The following is a 22,563-nucleotide window of genomic DNA, read 5'->3' on the forward strand; positions in this document are numbered from 1 at the left end:
CGCCCCTCTGTCTCTGTATGTGTAACCCATCTATCTGATGCTGTCTGGTCAAAAAGAGTATGACATTGTTGCCGCCCCTACCATTGAATGCATGGGATGCAAGAGAGCATTTGGCCTCCCTATAAAAAAAATATAAAATAATAGTCAATCAGCGTTGAGCTAAAAGAGAGCTCAACTGTTCATGGTCCTGGAGCACCTAAAAAAAGTGTAAAGTGAAGGCAGTTTGGATTTGGCTTCACACCAATCACATCACATCAGAAGCTAAACGTAATTAGAAAAAAAAACTTGAATTGTTGCATCTCGTTGAATTGTTGTCCCTTTCCCAACTTAGCCATAGATGGAGATAGTGATTTGGACTAGGGGTTTTCCTTAATTCTCCCTACTGGCCAATTATTATGACGGTGATTATGATCCAACCATACATTTATACACTGTGCCCCTTGCCTGAGAGGATGGAAGTTCAATATGTAGCTAGATGAGGTGGGCTAATGTTAACTAGCTGGCTCATCGTTGCACATGAAAGTGAGTTACGCTAGCAAGCGTAACTAAGGTAGAGAGCTGCATTCCCACTGGCCCCGACAGATAGCATTGAGGTGTGGTCTGCATTTTTTATGCTGAGGGTGGGAGTGGGCATCCAGACAAACAACTTTGGGATTATTTCTAACGGTTGTCTTTCTGTTTTGGATGCGTTATCTATTGTATTAAAATAACCTCTGCCATACTATTCAGAAACTGTTATAGGCTAATTCTGCTTCACGTTCTGTAGCCTACCTCACCTCACTTGTGTTGGGTGTGCGAGATCAAATGCATGGTCCCAAATAAATAGCCTGTAGGATGGAAAAGCATACGCAGTTGTCTTTCCAAGGAAATTAACTTCCTAAATATAACATGCTATAGTTTAGGCTCTGACATTGACAGGAAATAAATATTGATAACACATTTTTCTGTCTGCCTGCAAATTGTCCAGCTCCTATTAAAGTTGGTATTATTTCAAAATGGTTGTCTTTCTGTTTGTAGATAATTCGTTATATTGATGATTTTGATTCTGTAGCCTACCTTTCTTCCTTTTTACTGGGCATGTGCAATCAAATAAAAAACATGATAGGCTATAGTTTAAACTCTGACATTGACTGGAATAACACATGACAACACATGTATTTTAGTGTGCTTGCATATCGTCCCGTTCCTAAAAGTTATTCTTTCATCTAGTCAAGCAAGTGTCCACTCTCCTGTATTTAGGCCCAACTCTACAAATTTTCAAACTACATCTAGCCTAATACGGATAGCCGAATATATTGGGCACAGTCAGAATCTCTGGTATTTTGACCTATTTTTTGCACATTTTGATCTTGACTAGGGTGGCAAAATTGTTGGGACCACGGCTGCAAAGTGAGCTGCGTCAGATACATCTAAAATAACATTGCTGGACTGTGGTCAGGTACGGGACTAATTCTTGATGGGACCAGGCCTGCAAAGTGAGCTGTGTCAGATACATCTAAAATAACATTGCTGGACTGTGGTCAGGTACGGGACTAATTCTTGATGGGACCAGGCCTGCAAAGTGAGCTGCGTCAGATACATCTAAAATAACATTGCTGGACTGTGGTCAGGTACGGGACTAATTCTTGATGGGACCAGGCCTGCAAAGTGAGCTGCGTCAGATACATCTAAAATAACATTGCTGGACTGTGGTCAGGTACGGGACTAATTCTTGATGGGACCAGGCCTGCAAAGTGAGCTGTGTCAGATACATCTAAAATAACATTGCTGGACTGTGGTCAGGTACAGGACTAATTCTTGTTGGGACCAGGCCTGCAAAGTGATCTGTGTCAGATACATCTAAAATAACATTGCTGGACTGTGGTCAGGTACGGGACTAATTCTTGCTGGGGCGACTCGGTTAAGAAGACCGTGGCATCGGGCGGGTGAGGCGTGAAAAGCAGCAGGAGCTGGATGAAGATATCAGTCCCGTGCAGACCTCTACTTGAAAGTGCTTCCTCTATTAGCTAGTCCTCTCCTTGGCATCAGGGGCAGCAGACAAACAGAGGAATTCTAATCTCCTCCAACAATTAAGAAAAAGCAAAGGGATAAGGAGGAGAGAAGATGAGTGGGTTGAGTCACTGAGTGGGTTGAGTCACTGATGTGATCTTTCTTTTTGGGTTGGCGCCCCCCCCCCTTGGGTTGTGCCGTGGCGGAGATCTTTGTGGACTATACTCTGCCTTGTCTCAGGATGGTAAGTTGGTGGTTGAAGATATCCCTCTAGTGGTGAGGGGGCTGTGCTTTGGCAAAGTGGGTGGGGTTATATCCTTCCTGTTTGGCCCTGTCCGGGGGTGTCCTCGGATGTCTCCTGACCCCTCCTGTCTCAGCCTCCAGTATTTCTGCTGCAGTAGTTTATGTGTCGGGGGGCTGGGGTCAGTTTGTTATATCTGGAGTACTTCTCCTGTCCTATCCGTTGTCCTGTGTGAATTTAAGTATGCCCTCTCTATTTCTCTCTTTCTTTCTCTCTCTCGGAGGACCTGAGCCCTTAGGACCATGCCTCAGGACTACCTGACATGATGACTCTTTGCTGTCCCCAGTCCACCTGGCCGTGCTGCTGCTCCAGTCTCACCTGTTCTGCCTGCTGCTATGGAATCCTGACCTGTTCACCGGACGTGCTACCTGTCCTAGACCTATTATTTGACCATGCTGGTCATTTATGAACATTTGAACATCTTGGCCATGTTCTGTTATAATCTCCACCCTGCACAGCCAGAAGAGGACTGGCCAAAGTGCTTCAACACCTGCATTGCTTGCTGTTTGGGGTTTTATGCTGGGTTTCTGTACAGCACTTTGAGATATCAGCTGTACGTAGGGCTATATAAATAAATTAGATTTGATAATGCTTCTGATTTTGGTGGGAAATACCAGGTTACCTGGGAGAAAAGTGATTTGTTCTCGGGATGAAGCATTTGTAAAATACCAGGAAAATATTAAACCCTATTACCAAACCAGCCACCCCTAACTCAGAAAGGAGAACCCCCGAGATGAACCTAATGTCCATGGGAAACCCTGTAGCGTGGAGGTAATGAGTGTGACTCACCCAATCTTCACAGTGTCCAGGGTGTGGCAGGGGGTGCCATACACGGGCACCTTGCCCATGATGAACATCATCACCTCCGCGCGCTGGTAGTCTGGCAGGTTGCCACCAAAGAACCCTGTGTGACCATGGGGTAAATTTATGCGTTACAAAACTTTGTCTGTTAAATTGTCAAACGATGCAATTATTTTTCTTTGGCACTCTGACTTTAAAGGAATGGCACAAAGACAAGCTATTTCAAATCATACTGTGTGTAGAGCATACAAATTCAAATGCATGTAACTACGTGGTCAACATTAAAGCCCCCCTCTGCAATTTCAACAGCCTGGAAATGTATTTATAGATAGATATCCATCTAAAAAACAGTATAGGAGGGCTCCAGATTAACTGTTCCCTGTGGTGGCACCAACATTTTCCCCAATCAATAATTTGGTCCTTATAATTATTATTATTTCTTTTGTGATTAATTGTATTGTCTGAAAACGTACAAAATACATCATCTACACAGCAAAAACAGTCTGACATCAAAACAAGTTGGTATTGAGATGAAAGAAATTGTGCTTTATCAATTTACCGGATTTTGGTTAATATTACTTTGGACAAAAACAAGACGTCAATATTCCTGTAATGCTTTTTGTATAAACATCTTAAATTACAGCTCAATTTCAGCAAATTCCAAATATGCGATTAATCCAAGCAGTTACCATAATTTAAAAAATCTAAACGTCTAAATGTTTTTTGGCAGAAATGCCTTCTCGAACATGTGAACTTTCATGTGCCTTAATAACACACTTGTATGCCATCTGTAAATACGAATAAAATTGTTAAATTAAGCCACAAAAAAAGTCAGCAAACTTCCCATGATTGGCTAAGATATTGAGTGGGCTGGACATGCCGAGAGAGGAGTTCGGATTGGTCTGCCATAAAGAATGCTTCTGTCTATTTAAACTGGTCAGTCTGTTGGTAATCGCGTCCATCATGCATGATGATGTATACAGGTAAGATAGTTAGCTACATTTTCTGATATCACACATTTTACATTTTCAGATATTACACATTTCACAGAAATAGGTTTAATTTAGAGCTAAATTGTACCATTAGCTAGCTAGCTAATGTTAGCTGGCTGGCTCCCTACCGAACATTATTCCCATCCCAGACCCATTTGCTTTTCAGGTTAGAGCCTAATGTTAGCTAGATAACATGGAACCTCTTTGGTTAGCTCCCAGCATATTCATGCAGGGTAGTAACGACATGATTTGGCACTATGTTCATTGTTGTTTAACTAGCTAACATTAGCTGGCTGGATCGTTTGCTAATGTTACGTGACTTGTGTCATCTTACACATTGTTTACCTAGCAAGCTAGCTATGGATCTTAAGCTAAAGTGTGCAACACCCGTTGAATATGGCCGGTGTCAGTAAACATCTGCAAAAAAAACAATGAAGTTGTTGCCAGCAGAGCTGGTTAGGCTGTTTTCATGTTATCCAGAGGTAAACAAATCATCGTCCAGAGCGTCAAGTGTTCACTCTGAACATTCCGAGAGCAAAACGAGATGGGTGGACAAAGAAGTGCTCTTCACTAGATACCAAAACATTCAAAGGCCATTTTCTCAAAAGTGAGTTTACAAGTTTACCAACTTTCAAAGCAGAATTACTTTCCCATTGTTCCTTGAATGCAGTGTATGATATACCATTTTGTTGCTCTTAGTCTACTTTTATCCCATACAAAAAAAGCCATTTCAAAATTTGCTACATACCAGGTGGTGAGCCACATTTGGCAGCCCTAAACATGTTCTAAAGTCCTTCAAAGTGGTATTGAGATGGCATGATTCAAGACATGTTTGAGATAGGCCTACATTTAAATCTAGCATGTCCAACCAGGAAAGATGATAATGATATTTTGATGTGCAACACCTAACCAGTGATTGAAATTCAATATGGGTTGACAATTACGCTATTGTTGCTATAACTTTACTGTCTAAATATGGTTATTAGATTATTTTGCTCAATAGACAGTAATATATATATATATATTTTAAATTACATTTAATTTGGGGCTAATTTACCATCTGACTCTGAGGAAGTGGAAACTCAAAACCCTTTATCCAGATAATTAAAGCCATTTTATCTACTACCCAGAGTCAGATGAACTTGTGGATACCTTTTTTATGTCTGTGTGTCCAGTATGAAGGAAGTTAGAAGTAAGTAGTTTTGAGAGTAAATGCTAACTAGAGTTAGCACAATGACTGGAAGTATATACATATATTCTAGCATGCATGGTATCCATGAGTTCATCTGACTCTGGGGAAGTAGATAAAGGGCCTCAATGTGAAAATCCCGAAGTTTCTCTTTAAATATAATTTCCTGCTAGTTAGCCGTGTAACAGAATAATATAACAGTAAATGTAGGCCTAATATCTTAAAATACTTTGCAGCATAAGATGTTGCCTCTATAAAGGCTTATACAATCCCCTCAAATGGCAATATGGGCTTCCCGTGCTCCATAGATACTTAGATACATAGATACAGGGTTAATCGGTACTAAAATGGTCAATATGGAGAGTTGGGGAAAAAATGTCTTACCTACAGAAAGCTGGTTGTGACTAGATGGAGTACCGCTACGGATGAGATTTACCATTGAACAACAGCAAAACTTTGACTTCATCTTTTGAAGCCAGACCACGACTTGATGCTTTTCGTTGTTATGGCGATAGCTATCGACAGTTCGGTAAGTTAGATGAGGGACACTAGCTATCTATGACAAAAAATATACTTTTAACCCACTGTATATTTGTTAACCCATTCATCTGACATGACATAACTAGTGTTCATATGGAAGTTACAGTGACATGACAATTAGCTAAAGTTACTGCCCTCGGGGAGCACGAAGACAAGCTGGAGCGAATTACTAGTGTTTAATCGAGGTGCTTGCCAACGTAAGGTGCTTGCACTGGGCAGCTGTATCACAGTGTCGCAGGCAGTAGCTAACCTGGCCAATTTTCCCTCCCATGATTTTATTGCAAGTAGGATAATAGCCAACACAAGAAATAACTAATATTGATAACCATCTAGATGTCATCTTGATACAAGCATGAACAGCAAAAACACCGGGACAGAGTGTCCTTCGCTCCAGCTTGCCATGCACTGCTGTCTGGGCTGCAACTTTGCGGGACGTTAGCCTAGTGTTGTAGCCAATATCAGGGGGACAGTCACAGTAAGCACACACATACAATGCATACAAGCAACAGCACACCACCATCATTATTTTCATCAAAAATAAAGAATTGTACATTTTACAAACTGAAAATGTACATTTATTTTTGGGCAGAACTAACAGTGAATAGTAGTTCAATGGTAAATCTCATCTTTAGCTGTACTCCAAAAGTCACAGCAAAGGGTCACAAAATGCAACTAAAGGTTGTGGTTATGTAGGCAAGGGCTGGTCCTGCATGTCTGTTGCATGCACACCCCAAACGTCCAAGTGCTTATTTGACTCATTAAGTATGCTAATGCATTTGATTATTTGAAAGGATTTAAAGGGTTAGTTTAAGAGTTGGGAAAACAGGGCAGCGGTTCATGAGATTGATGTAGTTGAAGATTTTACGCACATGCCAACACAGTCAGTGCTGCTTATGGCCGCAATACACTATACTACACTACACTACACTACATATATATATTTTTTCCCCCTTTTTCTCCCCAATTTCGTGATTGGTAGTTACAGTCTTCTCCCATTGCTGCAACTCCCATAGCGACTCGGGAGAGCCGAAGGTCGAGAGGCACGTGTCCTCCGAAACACGACACTGCCAAGTTGCACTGCTTCTTGACACACTGCTCGCTTAACCCGGAAGCCAGCCGCACCAATGTGTCGGAGGAAACACTGTACAACTGACGACCGTGTCAGCGTGCATGCGCCTGGCCCGCCACAGGAGTTGCGAGAGCGCGATGGGAGGGTTTGGAGATGGGCCAAACACCTCCCCTAACCCTGACGACACTGAGCCAATTGTGCAGCGCCTCATCGGCCTCCTGGTCGCGGCTGGCTGCAACACCACCCGGGATGGAACCCGGATCTGTAGTGATGCCTCAACCACTGCGATGCAGTGCATTAGACCGCTGCGCCACTAGGAAGGCCCACACTACACAATTTTTGCCCAGTCTACAGGCTCTAACCATCAAGCCAAATCGTAGTGATCTAGTAATCGGTGTAGTACATACACTTGGCGGCACCCACCAGTGCAATTGGCAATCAGGCCAGAGTCGGACTATATTTGCTGGGCTGGTGTAGTAAGGAAATCTTCATGGCAATGAAGGAAGATGCTGCGATCCTTGTATGTGCATTGTTATGCCTGAAGACAACAGCATTGGATAATGGAAAATACCAACTCCGCTTAACTCTGTTATCCAAATCAACCCTATCAAAGAGATGAAGACATTTAGGCCTATTTTATAATTATAATTAGAAAATTGTAATGATGCTGATGATGACGACGATAATGTCAATATTTTACTTTGGCATGAGTTGGCAGTTGTACAGATGGATCAAGACCAGCGTGTGTTGTTGGTGCCAGTTGTTATTAACTTGTGAGGTAGTTGAAGATAACGTTTTATAGGGCCTCCCGGGTGGCACAGTGATTAAGGGCAGACTCTGGATTCGCGCCCATTCTCTGTCGTAACCGGCCGCGACTGGGAGGTCCGTGGGGCGATGCACAATTGGCCTAGCGTTGCCCGGGTTAGGGAGGGCTTGGTCGGTAGGGATGTCCTTGTCTCATCACGCCTCAGCGACTCCTGTGGTGGGCCGGGCGCAGCGCGCTAACCAAGGTTGCCAGGTGCACGGTGTTTCCTCCGACACATTGGTGCGGCTGGCTTCCGGGTTGGATGCGCGCTGTGTCAAGAAGCAGTGTGGCTTGGTTGGGTTGTGTATCGGAGGACGCATGACTTTCAACCTTTGTCTCTCCCAAGCCCATAAGGGAGTTGTAGCGATGAGACAAGATAGTAGCTACTAAAACAATTGGATACCACGAAATTGGGGAGAAAAAGGGGTAAAAAAAACAACTTTATAGTTCTGAGTCGCTGATTGGCTATGTGGGATATGCCTCGCATCTGCTCTGAGCACTGCTCACACATGGAGGTAATGGCTAATTTGAGGCAGAATATATTCAACATGTTTGAACATCATTGGGATGTCATAAGTACTCGTAGAGTGTCCAGGAGCCTGTGAGAGCATTCAACTGCAAATCAGGTATGTGCTTACACTTCACAGGCATTCTGTTTTACTTTCGGGACCACAGTCTTAATGCTGTTCTTAACACACCATGTTTGGCTGGATTTTACCGTAACTTGGAGCTAAAATTATCAGACTAGACCTGGCTAGCTAGGTTATACGGCTGTCACCGGCAAAGGTTGTCTCACATCGCGGTTGACTCTTGGAACCGCTGTTTCTGACCCGAGTATAAGCATGTCGGAGTCCTCTGATTTGGAGATGCACAGTAAAGCCATAAACTGTGAGAACTGTGATCTGTTCACCATAGTGAAAGAATTTACTGACTTGTACACTTGTGAAAAGTGTAAGCAACTCGTTGCCTCAGAGACCGTATCATTGAACTACTAGAGGAGAACAGGGTCCTAAAAGATCGTCTTCAAGACTGCATGCTGACAAAGAGGATAATCCAGGTTGTTCTATGAGACTGGTCTTCTCTACAGTAGCTACTGAGGGTACTACCTTGGACCACTTTCCTTTATTAACACATCCCACCAACGAACTACTGCGTCTTGCACTACATCATCGGAGGCACAGTGGAATCGAGTTAGAAGTAGGAGAGGAGGACCATTACAACATATCCTCCCTCTGCCCTCTCATCCAGACCTGTAGCTCTCTAACCGTTTTCCAGCTCTGAGCCCCGACTTCATTGGGGCCCTCCGACGAGGTCCTCTGCCGCTCCAAATGTCTTTCCACCCTAGCACCTAGCGCAAGCTCCTCTGAATATAGTCCTGGGTTACTGAGTCGGCCATCCCTGGATCAGCCCCCATAGCACGTCCCACAGGCTTGCAGCGACCTTCTCGTCGTCTTCCAGTGGTTGTTGTTATCGGGAGATCCATAGTTAGGGATATAGTGATCGCAGAAGCAAGGACCCACTGCTTTCTTGGAGCCCATGTTCATGACATAGATCACTAGGTCCCTACTGTAATGAAGCAGCTTCCGAATGCTCACAGCAGTTATTCATGTTGGTACAAACTACAACAATCTTCACAAATCAGAGCAATTAAAAGATGACATCAGAGGGCTCATATACAGGTTAAAAGAGACAGACAGGCAGGTTGTAATTTCTAGGCCTCTATCAACAATACGTCATGAAATGGGATGCTTTAGTCCTCTCCTTTAGTCCTCTGGCTACACTACTGGATTAAATCCTACTGTTCCTCCATGGATTTGAAGTTCATTGACAATGGCTTGAATCCAAATAGGAAAGTGACAAAAGTTATCTTGGCCAACATCGAGGAGGCTCTTATTACATTTACATTACATTTAAGTCATTTAGCAGACGCTCTTATCCAGAGCGACTTACAAATTGGTGAATTCACCTGACTCAACAACAGCCCAACCCCTGCTCATGTAATTGTTCCCATTCCCACTGTTTCACAGTGTTATCGTCATACTGCTACAGATCACGTAGAGGGCTTGGGCTATTACATATCAAGATATCTGGGTGCATGACACGAGCCTGGATATTTTGGTTCTCACAGAGACTTGGGTAAATGGCTCGATCCCGGATAAGGAAATTAACATTACTGATTACAACATCTTTAGGTGTGACAGACCGACAAAAAGGGAGTGGTGGTTATATATGTGCGAAATCAACTCGTGTCATTATGTTCTCTAAATATCACTATACCCAAAAAGTTTAGCTTGTGGTTATAGATGGGGCCCAAAGCCAAAATATACATTTATCGGTTGCAGGGATTTACTGCGATTAATTTCATTGTCTGAAAGCATTTAAAACCTCTTGGCGCACCCATCCCGTTAGCGGGATCATTTTCAACAACATCTGATGAATTGCAGAGCTCCAAATTCTAATTAAATTACTAAAAATATTTAATTTTCATGAAATCACAAGTGCAATATAGCAAAGCAAAGCACAGCTTAGCTTGTTGTTAATCCACCTGGCATGTCAGATAAAAAAAAATAAGATTTTGGTGAAAGCTATCCAAGCATTTATGTTAGGACAACTCTCTCAGCAGACAAAACATTACAAACAGCTAGCAGCAAAGTAGATTGGTAGATTACCTTTGATGATCTTCGGATGTTTGCACTCACGAGACTTGAAAATAAAAGAGAGCCGCACACTCTAGGAGCTCAGATGCAAAAATTGAATTACCAACGTTTCGATAGCCAAGCTGTCTTCATCAGGGTATAATCACAAACACTGCGGGATGACTCGTTTATGTAGTGTCAGAAGACACAGGTGTCTGTAATCATGGGGCGGCAGGGTAGCCTAGTGGTTAGAGCGTTGGACTAGTAACCGAAAGGATGCTAATTCAAATCCCCGAGCTGACAAGTTAACCCACTGTTCCTAGGCCGTCATTGAAAATAAGAATTTGTTCTTAACTGACTTGCCCAGTTAAATAAAGGTAAAAAATAAAAAAAAATGGCCAAGAGTGGCCTAATATTATTGGTTAATTCTCAAATATTAAAATGGCATACAAAGAACAGCAAACTCCTTTTAGACTTCACAAGCTTACAAACAATTATTGACATGATATTAGGCCACTCTTGGCCATGATTACAGACACCAAAATAGGTGTGCGTTTCTTTTTCTTCTAGATCGTTCTGTTACCTAGTAAACAGCACCCTGCCGACAAAAAAGCTCTAAAACGATGCAGAATGATAATTATTTTCCTGACACTGGTCATAGACCCATACAAGATTACTTTGAATATAGCCAAAGGGAGCGTGATAAGATCATTGTTTCTGAGTCCCTTTTTGACATGCCGGGAGGTAATTCTGACCTCTCGAAAGAACTGTTACACGTATCTAAGAGCCAGACGAGAACGCATCTACATATAGTCACTGTTAGTGATTATGTGCGTCAAGGCATTATTCCACGGGGACGGAGGTGGCAAAAAGAACCATCATTGGGACAGCGCACAGATGATTACTGTGAACGCTGGTGTGCCATCCTGAATAAATGCTCTATTGATTTAATGACATTAATTGTTGACCAGTTGAAGAAGGATTTTATTGAAATGGATAACAGGATTAAAGACAAATGCCCAGCTCTACAAATAGCTGTTAATGATGATGGCATATTCAATGAACTGATGAAAACTAACCAAGCGCTCCAGGACAAGTTGTCTACAGAAATAAAGGAACTTAAAATCAAGAAATTCAACCAAGACAAAAAAGACAAGGCCGAGGATAAAGTCTACTTCTGGAGAAACCCTGACAAGGGAGGTCCTGCTCCTCCTCTCCATGGCAGACGCAGGAGGGATGCCGCTTACTTCGATTCACCCCGGTCCGATCAACGCTCTACAACCAGCGCCTCATCGGCTTCCAGCGGCAGTTTTTTATTCGACGAGAGACTGGACAGATGGAAGGGCGGAGGTGGCCATCGACAAGATGCCACACCCGACGGGGTAAGAAGAAACGAATATCAGAGGCAGAGGAGACCGTTCACACGGTCTCAGAACCCACGGGACTGAGTGTCTTTAATTTATCAAGCAAGATACTGAGCCCTGCCCATATCTCTTTGCTTAATAAAAGGTCATCTTTTGTGCCTACAACTCAGTGCAACGATTTAATGTTAAGGTAGACGTGTTTAAGTTTTTAGAAACATCCATTTAAGGGAAAACTTGAGCTCCCCTAATTCTGACACTTCTATTGAGACCAGTAGGTTGCTAACCTGTACATACTCTGACTCCTTTTAGAAGCACAAGTTATTTTATACCTCCAGCCAATCGCAAACCCTCTATCCAGACATATTGCAGACTTGTGGAAAAAGATGTTGGACATCTCCTTAAGAATAAACAGGAGTTCAAATCTTTCCATAATTTACCTAAGGATGAAAAACAAGCTTTGCTGATAAGGGTGGGTCGATTGTACTCATGGATAGGACCCTTTATGGACATGAGGGTCATAGACAGCTGCTTGACATCACCTCTTACAAGAAACTCAGAAGTGACCCCACTTCCCAATTTCAGAATACTATCTTTACTGTCCTAGATGGGTAATTAAGGTCTGGTCAGATAACCAAAAAATAACATGACTTTTTGGCTATTCAACACCCTAAAATTGCCACTTTCTATACTTTGCCGAAATTACACAAGAATGTTACAAAACCTCCAAGGCGCCCTACTGTAGCGGGCATTGATGCAGTAACAGACCCTCTATCTACTTTTGTTGACTTTTTTATTAGACCACTCACAGAACAGCTCCCCTCCTTTGTAAAGGACACCAGCAGTATGATCTCTATCATTGAATCTCTTGGTCCTCTCCCTGAGAATACCTTGTTAGTTACTTTTGATGTTGAGTCGTTATACACAAATATTCCACACGAGGGCGGTATTGAAGCTATGGAACATTTTCTTCTGCAACGTGACCCTAATGAACTACCTTCCAGTGCATGCATTATAACATTGGCTGAAATAGTACTCACACACAACTATGTCATGTTTCTAAATTATTTCTTTATTCATACGAAGGTTACTGCTATGGGATCCTCCATGGCTCCTAACTATGCTAATTTGTATGTGGGTTACATGGAGAAACAGTCTATTTTCAATCCTCTCAAAAGTTTTCTTGCCGAACATCATTATTTGGAAACAGTATATTGATGATATTTTTGTTCTATGGAGGGGTGATGCAAAATAGCTCCAGGCGTTCCATGCTTTTCTTAACTCCTGTTCTGAGCATCTGAGATTTACTATGCAATCTGATACAAGTCAAATCCGTTTTCTTGATCTTCTGATCTTGTGTGAAGATAATGTTTTATACACTGATCTTTACATGAAGCCTACTGATCGTAACAGTTTGTTGATGGCTGATAGTTGTCACCCACTTCCCTTGAAAAATAGTTTGCCCTGCAGCCAATTCTGTCGAATCAAAAGAATTTGCAAAAACAATCAGATTTTGACAGAAATATGGCTGAGACGCAAAGAATGTTCAAGGAGAGGAGCTACAAAAATGATCAGATTAATATTGCCATTGAGAAAATTCAAAACAAAACGAGACATGACCTTTGTCAAGGTCAGTCTCGCAAAAAGACGCATTCTTGTGTTCCAACTACCCGCTATTCAAAGCGTTCTGAACAAATTAAGGGAATTGTTCAAACATTGGCACATTCTAAAATCCGATGATAGTCTCGGTAATGTGTTTTCGGACCTTCCCTTGGTCGTATTCTCGCGGGGCAGAAATCTCAGAGACAAATTGGTAAACTCTGATTTACCACCAAGATATTCCTGAACAACGTCTATTTGCGCCCCTACTGGATGGAAATTACATGTAATGGTTGTGCTCAATGCAATGGCACTTATAAATGTAGATCCGTCAAACACCCACAAACAGGGAAACAGATCCCAATCAAAGGTGTTATTACGTGCTCCACAAAGGCAGTTATTTATCTTATAACTTGTCCTTGTGGTAAAAATTATGTGGGTAAAACAAAGCGCAAATTAAAAGCACGTATCTCAGAGCATCGTAGCACCATTAGGTGTAAAAACTTTACTTATCCAGTTGCGGCCCACTTTTTGGAGGCAGGCCACTCGATTTTGTCTCTACGTTAATTTGGCATCGAACATGTCACCCTCCCTAGGAGAGGGGGTGACCTTGATAATTTATTGTTAAAACGAGAGGCTGCCTGGATCTTTAACTTAAAGACCCTTGTTCCCTTCGTTCTCAACGTAGACTTTGATCTGAAGCCATTCTTGTGATTATTGTGACTTTGCCATTGTAATTGTTTGTAAGCTTGTGTAGTCTAAAAGGAATTTATGATCGTATGCTATCCATTTGTTGTTTGTATGCTGTTCTTTGTATGCCATTTTAATATTTGAGAATTTACCAATGATATTAGGCGACCCTTGGCCATGATTATAGACACCTGTGTCTTTTGACACTACATAAACGAGTCATCCCGCAGTGTTTGTGATTATACCCTGATGAAGACAGCTTGGCTGTCGAAACGTTGGTAATTACATTTTTTGCATCTGAGCTCCTAGAGTGTGCTCTTTTATTTTTAAGTTTTCTACTCCGTTAACCAGCACCTCGCCTAAATAGGTGTGCGTTTCTTTTTCTTCTAGATTGCACTCACGAGACTCCCAGTTACACAATAAATGTTCCAGTTGTTCCATAAAAATTATTTTTGCCGCGTTATGTTCAGAAATCCACAGGCTCGAGCGGTCACGACGGGGCAGACGAAAATTCCAAATAGTATCCGTAAAGGTCGTAGAAAGATGTCAAACGTTTTTTTATAATCAATCCTCCAGGTTGTTTTTACAATAAATAATCTATAATATTTCAACCGGACCGTAGAGTTTTCAATAGGAGTGAGAGAAAATGTCTGCTCATGCATGCAAAACTCTGCTGGCACCCAGCCATCCAATGACGCGATGTGATCTTTCTCGCTCATTTTCAGAATAAAAGCCTGAAACTAGGTCTAAAAAGACTGTTCACACCATGTGGGAAGCCATAGGAAAAGGAATCTGGTTGATATCCCTTTAAATGGAGGGAAGGCATGCAATGGAATAACATTTCAGGAAAAAACAGCTCTTCCGGGTTGGATTTTCCTCAGGTTTTCGCCTGCAATATCAGTTCTGTTATAGTCACAGACAATATTCTGACAGTTTTGGATACTTTAGAGTGTTTCCTATCCTAATATGACAATTATATGCATATTCTAGATTCTGGGCCTGAGAAATAGGCAGTTTCATTTGGGTACGTTTTTTATCCAAACATCAAAACACTGCCCCCTACACACAAGAGGTTAAAATGCACTGAAAATATCTAAAATACATCATATATATACAGCTAAAGAGTGTTTGATCAAATGTCTTGTTTTGCTAACCATTACTTTGGACAAAGTCAGGACGTCAATATTCTTGGAAGGTTTTTTGTATGAAAACAAAACAACTCAAAAAAGTGTAATTCTTCCACTTTTCAACCTCATATTCATTATCTCCAGCACCATACCAGGGTCTACATAAGTGAACATGGTGCGTTTTAATAATGTGTGGTTAAAATTGAATTCTCTGTGGCATTACAGGGTAGGATTAAAAGTAGGAAAAACTTTCAAAACCTGCAACGAGTTTCATGCTACCCACGTCACTGTGAATCTCATAATGTTTGATAATCACTATTTATTAATGTCTTTGGTAGAACTTAACTATATTTTTTCTACAAAATGTAAACATTGGTATTGTGCGGGAGATTATGATAATGGAGGTTGAAAAATCATAGAATTGCCCTTTAAATTAGTTTAATTACATCTGAATGTGCGTTAATCACAATTTATCATAGCAAATCCAGCGATTAACTTGATTAAAAAATATATATACAGTTTGACAGCCCTGTGTAATCCAAAACAGAGCGGGATAAAGACAGATATACTGTAAGAGGACGACGAGCTTCTTTTGAGCCTAAAATGAAGAAAAGCTGTGCAATTTTTTAGGTGGAGATCCTCCCTCAGTTTACAAGGCTTTGCATATTATTATATAGATATTACCAATTGACCATAGAAAAACTGGAAATATTGCAGACTGTGGCTTTAACACGAGAAGTGCATAAATCAGTAATTTGGACTGCTCATGAATTTAAAAAAATATATTACTCTGCCATAGTCATTCCCCCCGCTGTCCTTGACTTTTCCTAAATACGTTTATAGCACACACTGTCGTTGTTAGAATCTTAATATCACAAAAATAACTGAAGTTATATCCAGTTTTAGGAGGGCATGTCCTTTTTTTAACGATTTTCCACGTTACCCCTCCTTCTCCCAATAGTTGAAGGTGCCATGCCCAGTTGATAATCACCCGAGAATAAGGCGGGCCATTCTATTGTATTAATCTATTCTAATCTCAAAACGGTATGTACCCTATATCAGTCCACCGAATCCAAGGAGTCTTATTAGTCTACTCAGGCCTACTTGGTGTACACAGTGAGAGCGTGCATTATTTACAATGGCAAGAAGACCAAGACGAATGAACGCACATGCTGCGTTAGCGTTGCTACAAAATCTGAATGAAAACGACTCAGACGGAAGAAATGAATCATGACATCTCTGATGATTATTCTTCTGATTCTGAGCATCATCCTGAACCTACACCTCTGAGACCTAAGCGGAATAAAACATGTAAGCACAAGCTGACAATAATTGACCATTTTTGACTACTGTCATAAACACTTATATTCATTATAATGCCATTATTGCTTTTGCGACAATTTTCACTATTTATAAAGCACACTTGGTGCTTATAGTGATGTTTAGGCTACTGATGTTTTCATCCTGTGTTGCTGACCGTGTGTCTTGGTGGTTGGGGTATTTTTGTCGTTGTAAGAAGAAGCTGTTACAGTGTTCCAACACATACGGTGCCTTCAGAAAGTTTTCAAACCCCTTAACTTTGCCCCCCAAAATTGTGTTGCAGCCTGAATTTAAAATGGAATAAATGTAGATATTTTTGTCACTGGCATACACCCAATTCCCCATCATGTAGAAGAGTAACTATTTTAAACAAATTTATTAAAATGAGAAGCTGAAACGTCTTGAGTCGAAGTATTAAACCCCTTTGTTATGGCAAGCCTAAATAAGTTCAGGAGTAAAAATGTGCTTAACAAGTCATATAATAAGTTGCATGAACTCTGTTTAACATGTTTTTTGTAATGACTACCTCATCTCTGTACACGACACACAAAATGATCTTTAAGGTCCCTCAGTTGAGCAGTGAATTTCCAACACAGATTCAGCCACAAAAAAATCTGAGGTTTTCCAATGCAAAGAGCGCCTACAAAAAAAAAAATCAGACATTGAATCTCTTTGATTATGCTGAAGTCAAATTACATGTGGAATACACCCAGTCACTATAAAGATACAGGCGTCTATACTAACTCAATAGCCGGAGAGGAAGGAAAGCACTCTGGGATTTCAACGTGAGGCCAATGGTGACTTTAAAACAGTTACAAAGTTCAATGGCTGTGATGGGAAATAACTGAAGATGGATAAACACCATTGTAGTTACTCCACAATATTGACAGAGTGAAAAAAGCCTTTACAGAATGAAAATATTCCAAAACAAGCATCCTTGTAGCAAGGTACTAAAGTAATACTGCCAGAAATGTGTCAAAGCAATTCACTTTTTGTCCTGAATACAAAATGTTTGGTTTGGGGCAAATCCAATCCAATACATTACTGAGTACCACTCTCCATATTGTCAAGCATGGCGGTTGCTGCATCATGTTATGGTTATGCTTGTAATCATTAAGGACTGGGGAGTTTTTCAGGATAAAAAAAGTCAGAATAGAGCTAAGCACAGGCAAAATCCTAGAGGAAAACCTGGTTTAGTCTGCTTTCCACCAGACGCTGGGAGATTAGTTCACCTTTCAGCAGGACAATAACCTAAAACACAAGGCCAAATCTACACTGGAGTTGCATACCAAGAAATCAGTGAATGTTCCTGAGTGGCCGAGTTACAGTTTTGACTTAAATCTACTTGAAAATCTATGACCTGAAGATAGTTGTCGGGCAAAGATCAACAAACAATGACAGAGCTTGAATAATTTTTAAAATAATAAAATGGTCAAATTTTGCACAATCCAGTTGGGGAAAGCTCTTTGAGACTGAAGGCACCAGCATGCTTCGGTTCGCCTTGCCAAACCGAACGAGTGTGCTCGCATACACCCTTAAAAGACCTTTGCTTGAAAAATGGCAATAGTACTGTTTGTCCATCTTGAGACATCTTATCTGGAATAGTCATAAATAATCTAAGATAACTCTGTCAATCATTTAGATGTTTTTGCAGAGGAGATGTTAGTCATGCAAATTCTAATTTGTTTGGTGCAGTATTTCAAGTGAAAAAATGTGCATGAAAATGAGTCTTATCTCGCTGAATGACAACAAACCCTTAATTGAATAATCCCTACGGTTGACCATTCACCAACGAAGGGGCATAGACTTTGGCTACCGATTTCAACTTGCCTCAAGAAAAAGACGTATGTGCACGAACAGTTGAAAACACCCTTGCCGAAGACCAAGACGAACCAAAACGTCAAAAAAAATTTGTTTCGGGAAGGGAAGCATGTGGACGCCTTTACCCCAAAAGACTCACAGCTGTAATCTCTGCCAAAGGGGATTCTAAAATATATTCACTCAGAGGATTGAATATTTAAAAACTTTTTAGACTTTTTAAAAAAAGTTTTAAAAAATTCTTACACTTCAGCAGAGTATTTTGTGTAGACTGTTGACAAAAAAATGACAAAATCCATTTTAATCCCACTTTGTAACAACAAAATGTGGCAAAAGTCAAGGGGTGTGAATACTTTCTGAAGGCACTGTATGCTTTCTGTTTTATAGTTGTAACAAAGGCACTCCACAAACAAAATTGATTGAACATTAGAATTTTGAAGTTTGTGGTATTTTGTTTTTACATATAGCCTACAGTAACATAAACTAATGAAACTGATAGTGTTATTTGAAATATACACTCAGTGGCCAGTTAATTACGTACACCAATCTAGTACCGAGTTCGACCCCTCAGAATAGCCTGAATTCTTTGGGGCATTGATGTTGCTCAGTTGGTATCAAAGGACCGAACATGTGCTAGGAAAAAATTCCCCACATCATTACACCACAGCCACCAGCCTGTACGATTAACACCAGTCAGAATGGGGCCATGGGCTCATACTGCTTCAGCAAAATCCTGACTCTGCCACCAGCATGACGCAACAGGAAACGAGTTAAATCAGATACATGAAATTTGGCATGCCATGAAAGAACTTAGACCGCTGCTCCTGAGTGGCACAGCGGTCTAAGGCACTGCATCTCAGTGCAAGAGGCATCACTAGAGACTCTGGTTTGATTCCAGGCTGTATCACAACCGGCCGTGATTGGGAGTCTTATAGGGCGGCGCACAATTGGCCCAGCGTTTGGCCGTCATTTTAAATGAAAATTTGTTCTTAACTGACTTGCCTAGTTAAATAAAATAAATATAAAAATAAATGTGAAATAAAAGTTCAATAAAAAAATGTAATGGGCATATGAATGTTTTGTGTGGACCCTAGGAAGAGTAGCTGTCATGACTAACAGCTAATGGGGAACCAAAAAAACAAATGCAACAGGCATGTTAGGGCAACTAACCGATTGTCTGGATGATGGCGTTCTGGACAATGCGCTCCTCGCTCTCCTTGACCCGTCCGGACGAGGACACACTGGCGCCAGAGTTCCGTCTGGAGTTCTCACCCAGCTCAAAGTCCACACTCATCCGCAGGTGCTTGAGCAGGGTGTTGAACACCTCCAGTACCGTAGGGCCTGATGATACACATACACACACAAGCACACAGACACACATAGGCAAGCACACACACAAAGACTCACAGACACACAAACATGCAGACACACAAACAAACAAGCAAGCACACACAGAGGCACACACACACAGTTAGGGACTGCGATCAACACACCATCTGGTCACCAAAGACTATTGGATCCTATTATCACATATAAAAGCTTTTAAAACTATACAATCACCAAGGAATACTACACTCCATGTTCTAGCACAATACAATAAAACATCACCAGGGTATATACTCCACCATAGTACAGTAATAAGTTTGGACACACCTACTCATTCAAGGGTTTTACTTTATTTTGACTATTTTCTACTTTGTAGAATAATAGTGAAGACATCAAAACTTCGAAATGGCACACATAGAATCAAGTAGTAACCAAACAGATCAAAATCAAAATATATTTGTCAAAGTAGCCACCTTTTGCCTTGACAGCTTTGCACACTCTTAGCATTCTCTCAACCAGCTTCATAAGGTAGTCACCTGGAATGGATTTTAATAAACAGGAGTGCCTTGTTAAAAGTTGATTGGTGGAATTTCTTTCCTACTTAATGCATTTGAGACAATAATTTGTGCTGTAACAAGGTAGGGGTATAGAGAATATGGTATGTTACCAAATCGGGCTAAGTCCATTTATGGCAAGAACAGCTCAAATAAGCAAAGACAAATGACAGTCCATCATTACTGTAAGACATGCAGGTCAGTTAACCTGGAACATTTCTAAAACGTTGAAAGTTTCTTCAAGTGCAATGGCAAAAACAATCAAGAGATATGATGAAACTGGCTCTCATGAGGACCACCACAGGAAAGGAAGACCCAGAGTTACTTCTACAGCAGAGGATAAGTTTCATTAGAGTTAACTGCACCTCAGATTGCAGCCCCAAAAAATGCTTCACAGAGTTCAAGTAACAGACACATCTCAACATCAACTGTTCAGAGGAGACTGTGTGAAATCAGGCCTTCATGGTCGAATTGCTGCTAAGAAACCACACATTTGAGACTGTTGGTTCCAACCGCCGTGTCTCAGAGTAGGTGAACGGATGATCTCCGCATGTGTGGTTCCCACCGTGAAGCATGGAGGAGGTGGTGTGATGGTGTGGGGGTGCTTTGCTGGTGACACTGTCTGTGATTTATTTAGAATTCAAGGCACACTTAACCAGCATGGCTACGACATAATTCTGCTGCGATATGCCATCCCATCTGATTTGCTCTATGTGGGACTATAATTTGTTTTTCAACAGGACTAGGACCCAAAAACACCCCTCCAGGCTGTGTAAGGGCTATTTGACCAAGAAGGAGAGTGATGGAGTGCTGCATCAGATGACCTGGCCTCCACAATCACCCGACCTCAACCCAATTAAGATGGTTTGGGATGAGTTGGACTGCAGAGTGAAGGAAAAGCAGCCCACAAGTGCTCTGTACTTGTGGGAACTCCATCCAGACTGTTGGAAAAACCTTCCAAGGTGAAGCTGGTTGAGAGAATGCCAAGAGTGTGCAAAGCTGTCATCATAGCACAGGGAGGCTACTTTTAACAATCTCAAATATAAAATACATTTTGATTTGTTTAACACTTTATTTGGTTAATACATGTTTCCATATGTGTTATTTCATAGTGTTGATGCCTTCACTATTATTCTACAATGTAGAAAATAGTGTAAATAAAGAAAAATCCTTGAATGAGTAGGTGTGTCCAACCCTTTGACTGGTACTGGCACCAGCCTGATGGCTACGTTCACCATTTACCAAGTAAATTAGAATGCTGAACGCAGTATCACGCTGGTTCCACCAGGCTAACATATCCTATACATACATTACAAACATCACCAGTGTATAAAAAGACCCCATGAAATAGGAAATTAGACTGTGCTATTTCCCATTTATTTAGGGTTGAGGCATATCACAAGATGATGTGGGACGTGGACCAGTCTTGACATTTCACCATTTTTTTGAGTCAAGAAGCACAATGGTCCTAATCCTAATGATCCATAGACAGACAACTTGACTGAAAAATGACCAGCACTTGCAAATTAAGTCTTTAAAAAAATGTATCACACTCAACTGACTGCTTATGTCAATAACTCAAATATACACTTTATTTGCAAGTGCTGGCTGTCTTTTTCATTCAAGTCAGATTAACCCTTGGCAACAGCAACTAAGTGTTACTGACAGAATTTGAGCATGTCGGATTTAGCATTTTCCATAGAAAACCAAACCTACTTGGCTGAGTTATGACCCCAAGTCAGAGCACGCATCTAGTTGCATCCTTGGACTGGTACGCCTCCCCTGATTCATTAGGCCATTTTCCATAGAAAACCAAACCTACTCGGCTGTGTTATGACCCCAAGTCAGAGCACGCATCTAGTTGCATCCTTGGACTGGTACGCCTCCCCTGATTCATTAGGCCATTTTCCATAGAAAACCAAACCTACTTGGCTGAGTTATGACCCCAAGTCAGAGCACGCATCTAGTTGCATCCTTGGACTGGTACGCCTCCCCTGATTCATTAGGCCATTTTCCATAGAAAACCAAAGGCCATTGGATGTTATACCTCGAATTTGGTCTCAAAAGCATAAAGATTCCCTCATGTCTCTTTAGATGGTAAACTCATTTTAAATGGGGATATGTGTCTGTATTATTATATGCCATTTAGCACACACTTTTTTACAAAGTGACTTACAGTACAGTGAATGCACACATACACTTAGTATACAAAACATTAAGAACACCTGCTCTTTCCATGGCTGACCGACCAGGTGAAAGCTATGATCCCTTATTGAGGTCATCTGTTAAAATCCACTTCAAATCAGTCTAGATGAAGAGGAGGAGCCCGGTTATAGTAGGATTTTTAAGCTTTGAGACAATTGAGACAGATTGTGTATGTGTGCCATTCAGAGGGGGAATGGGTAAGACAAACTATTGAAGTGCCATTGAACGGGGTAGTAGGTGC

The 22,563-nt window shown here is 41.2% G+C and overlaps 1 protein-coding gene across 3 annotated transcripts in view; it reads right to left on the reverse strand.

The window, feature by feature from the left end:
- efr3a (EFR3 homolog A (S. cerevisiae)) overlaps positions 1-22,563 on the reverse strand; it is a 235,686-nt gene that overhangs the window by 65,667 nt on the left and 147,456 nt on the right. For all 3 annotated transcript variants that reach the window (XM_064942642.1, XM_064942651.1, XM_064942632.1), the window contains 2 exons: positions 19,408-19,578; positions 3,080-3,194 (listed from right to left, as the gene is read on the reverse strand). In XM_064942642.1, the coding sequence (XP_064798714.1) occupies positions 3,080-3,194; positions 19,408-19,578 (286 nt within the window). The remainder of the gene's footprint in view (positions 1-3,079; positions 3,195-19,407; positions 19,579-22,563) is intronic.

The sequence above is a fragment of the Oncorhynchus masou genome, chromosome 3, assembly GCF_036934945.1.
Source record: "Oncorhynchus masou masou isolate Uvic2021 chromosome 3, UVic_Omas_1.1, whole genome shotgun sequence".
Taxonomy (NCBI): Eukaryota; Metazoa; Chordata; class Actinopteri; order Salmoniformes; family Salmonidae; genus Oncorhynchus; species Oncorhynchus masou.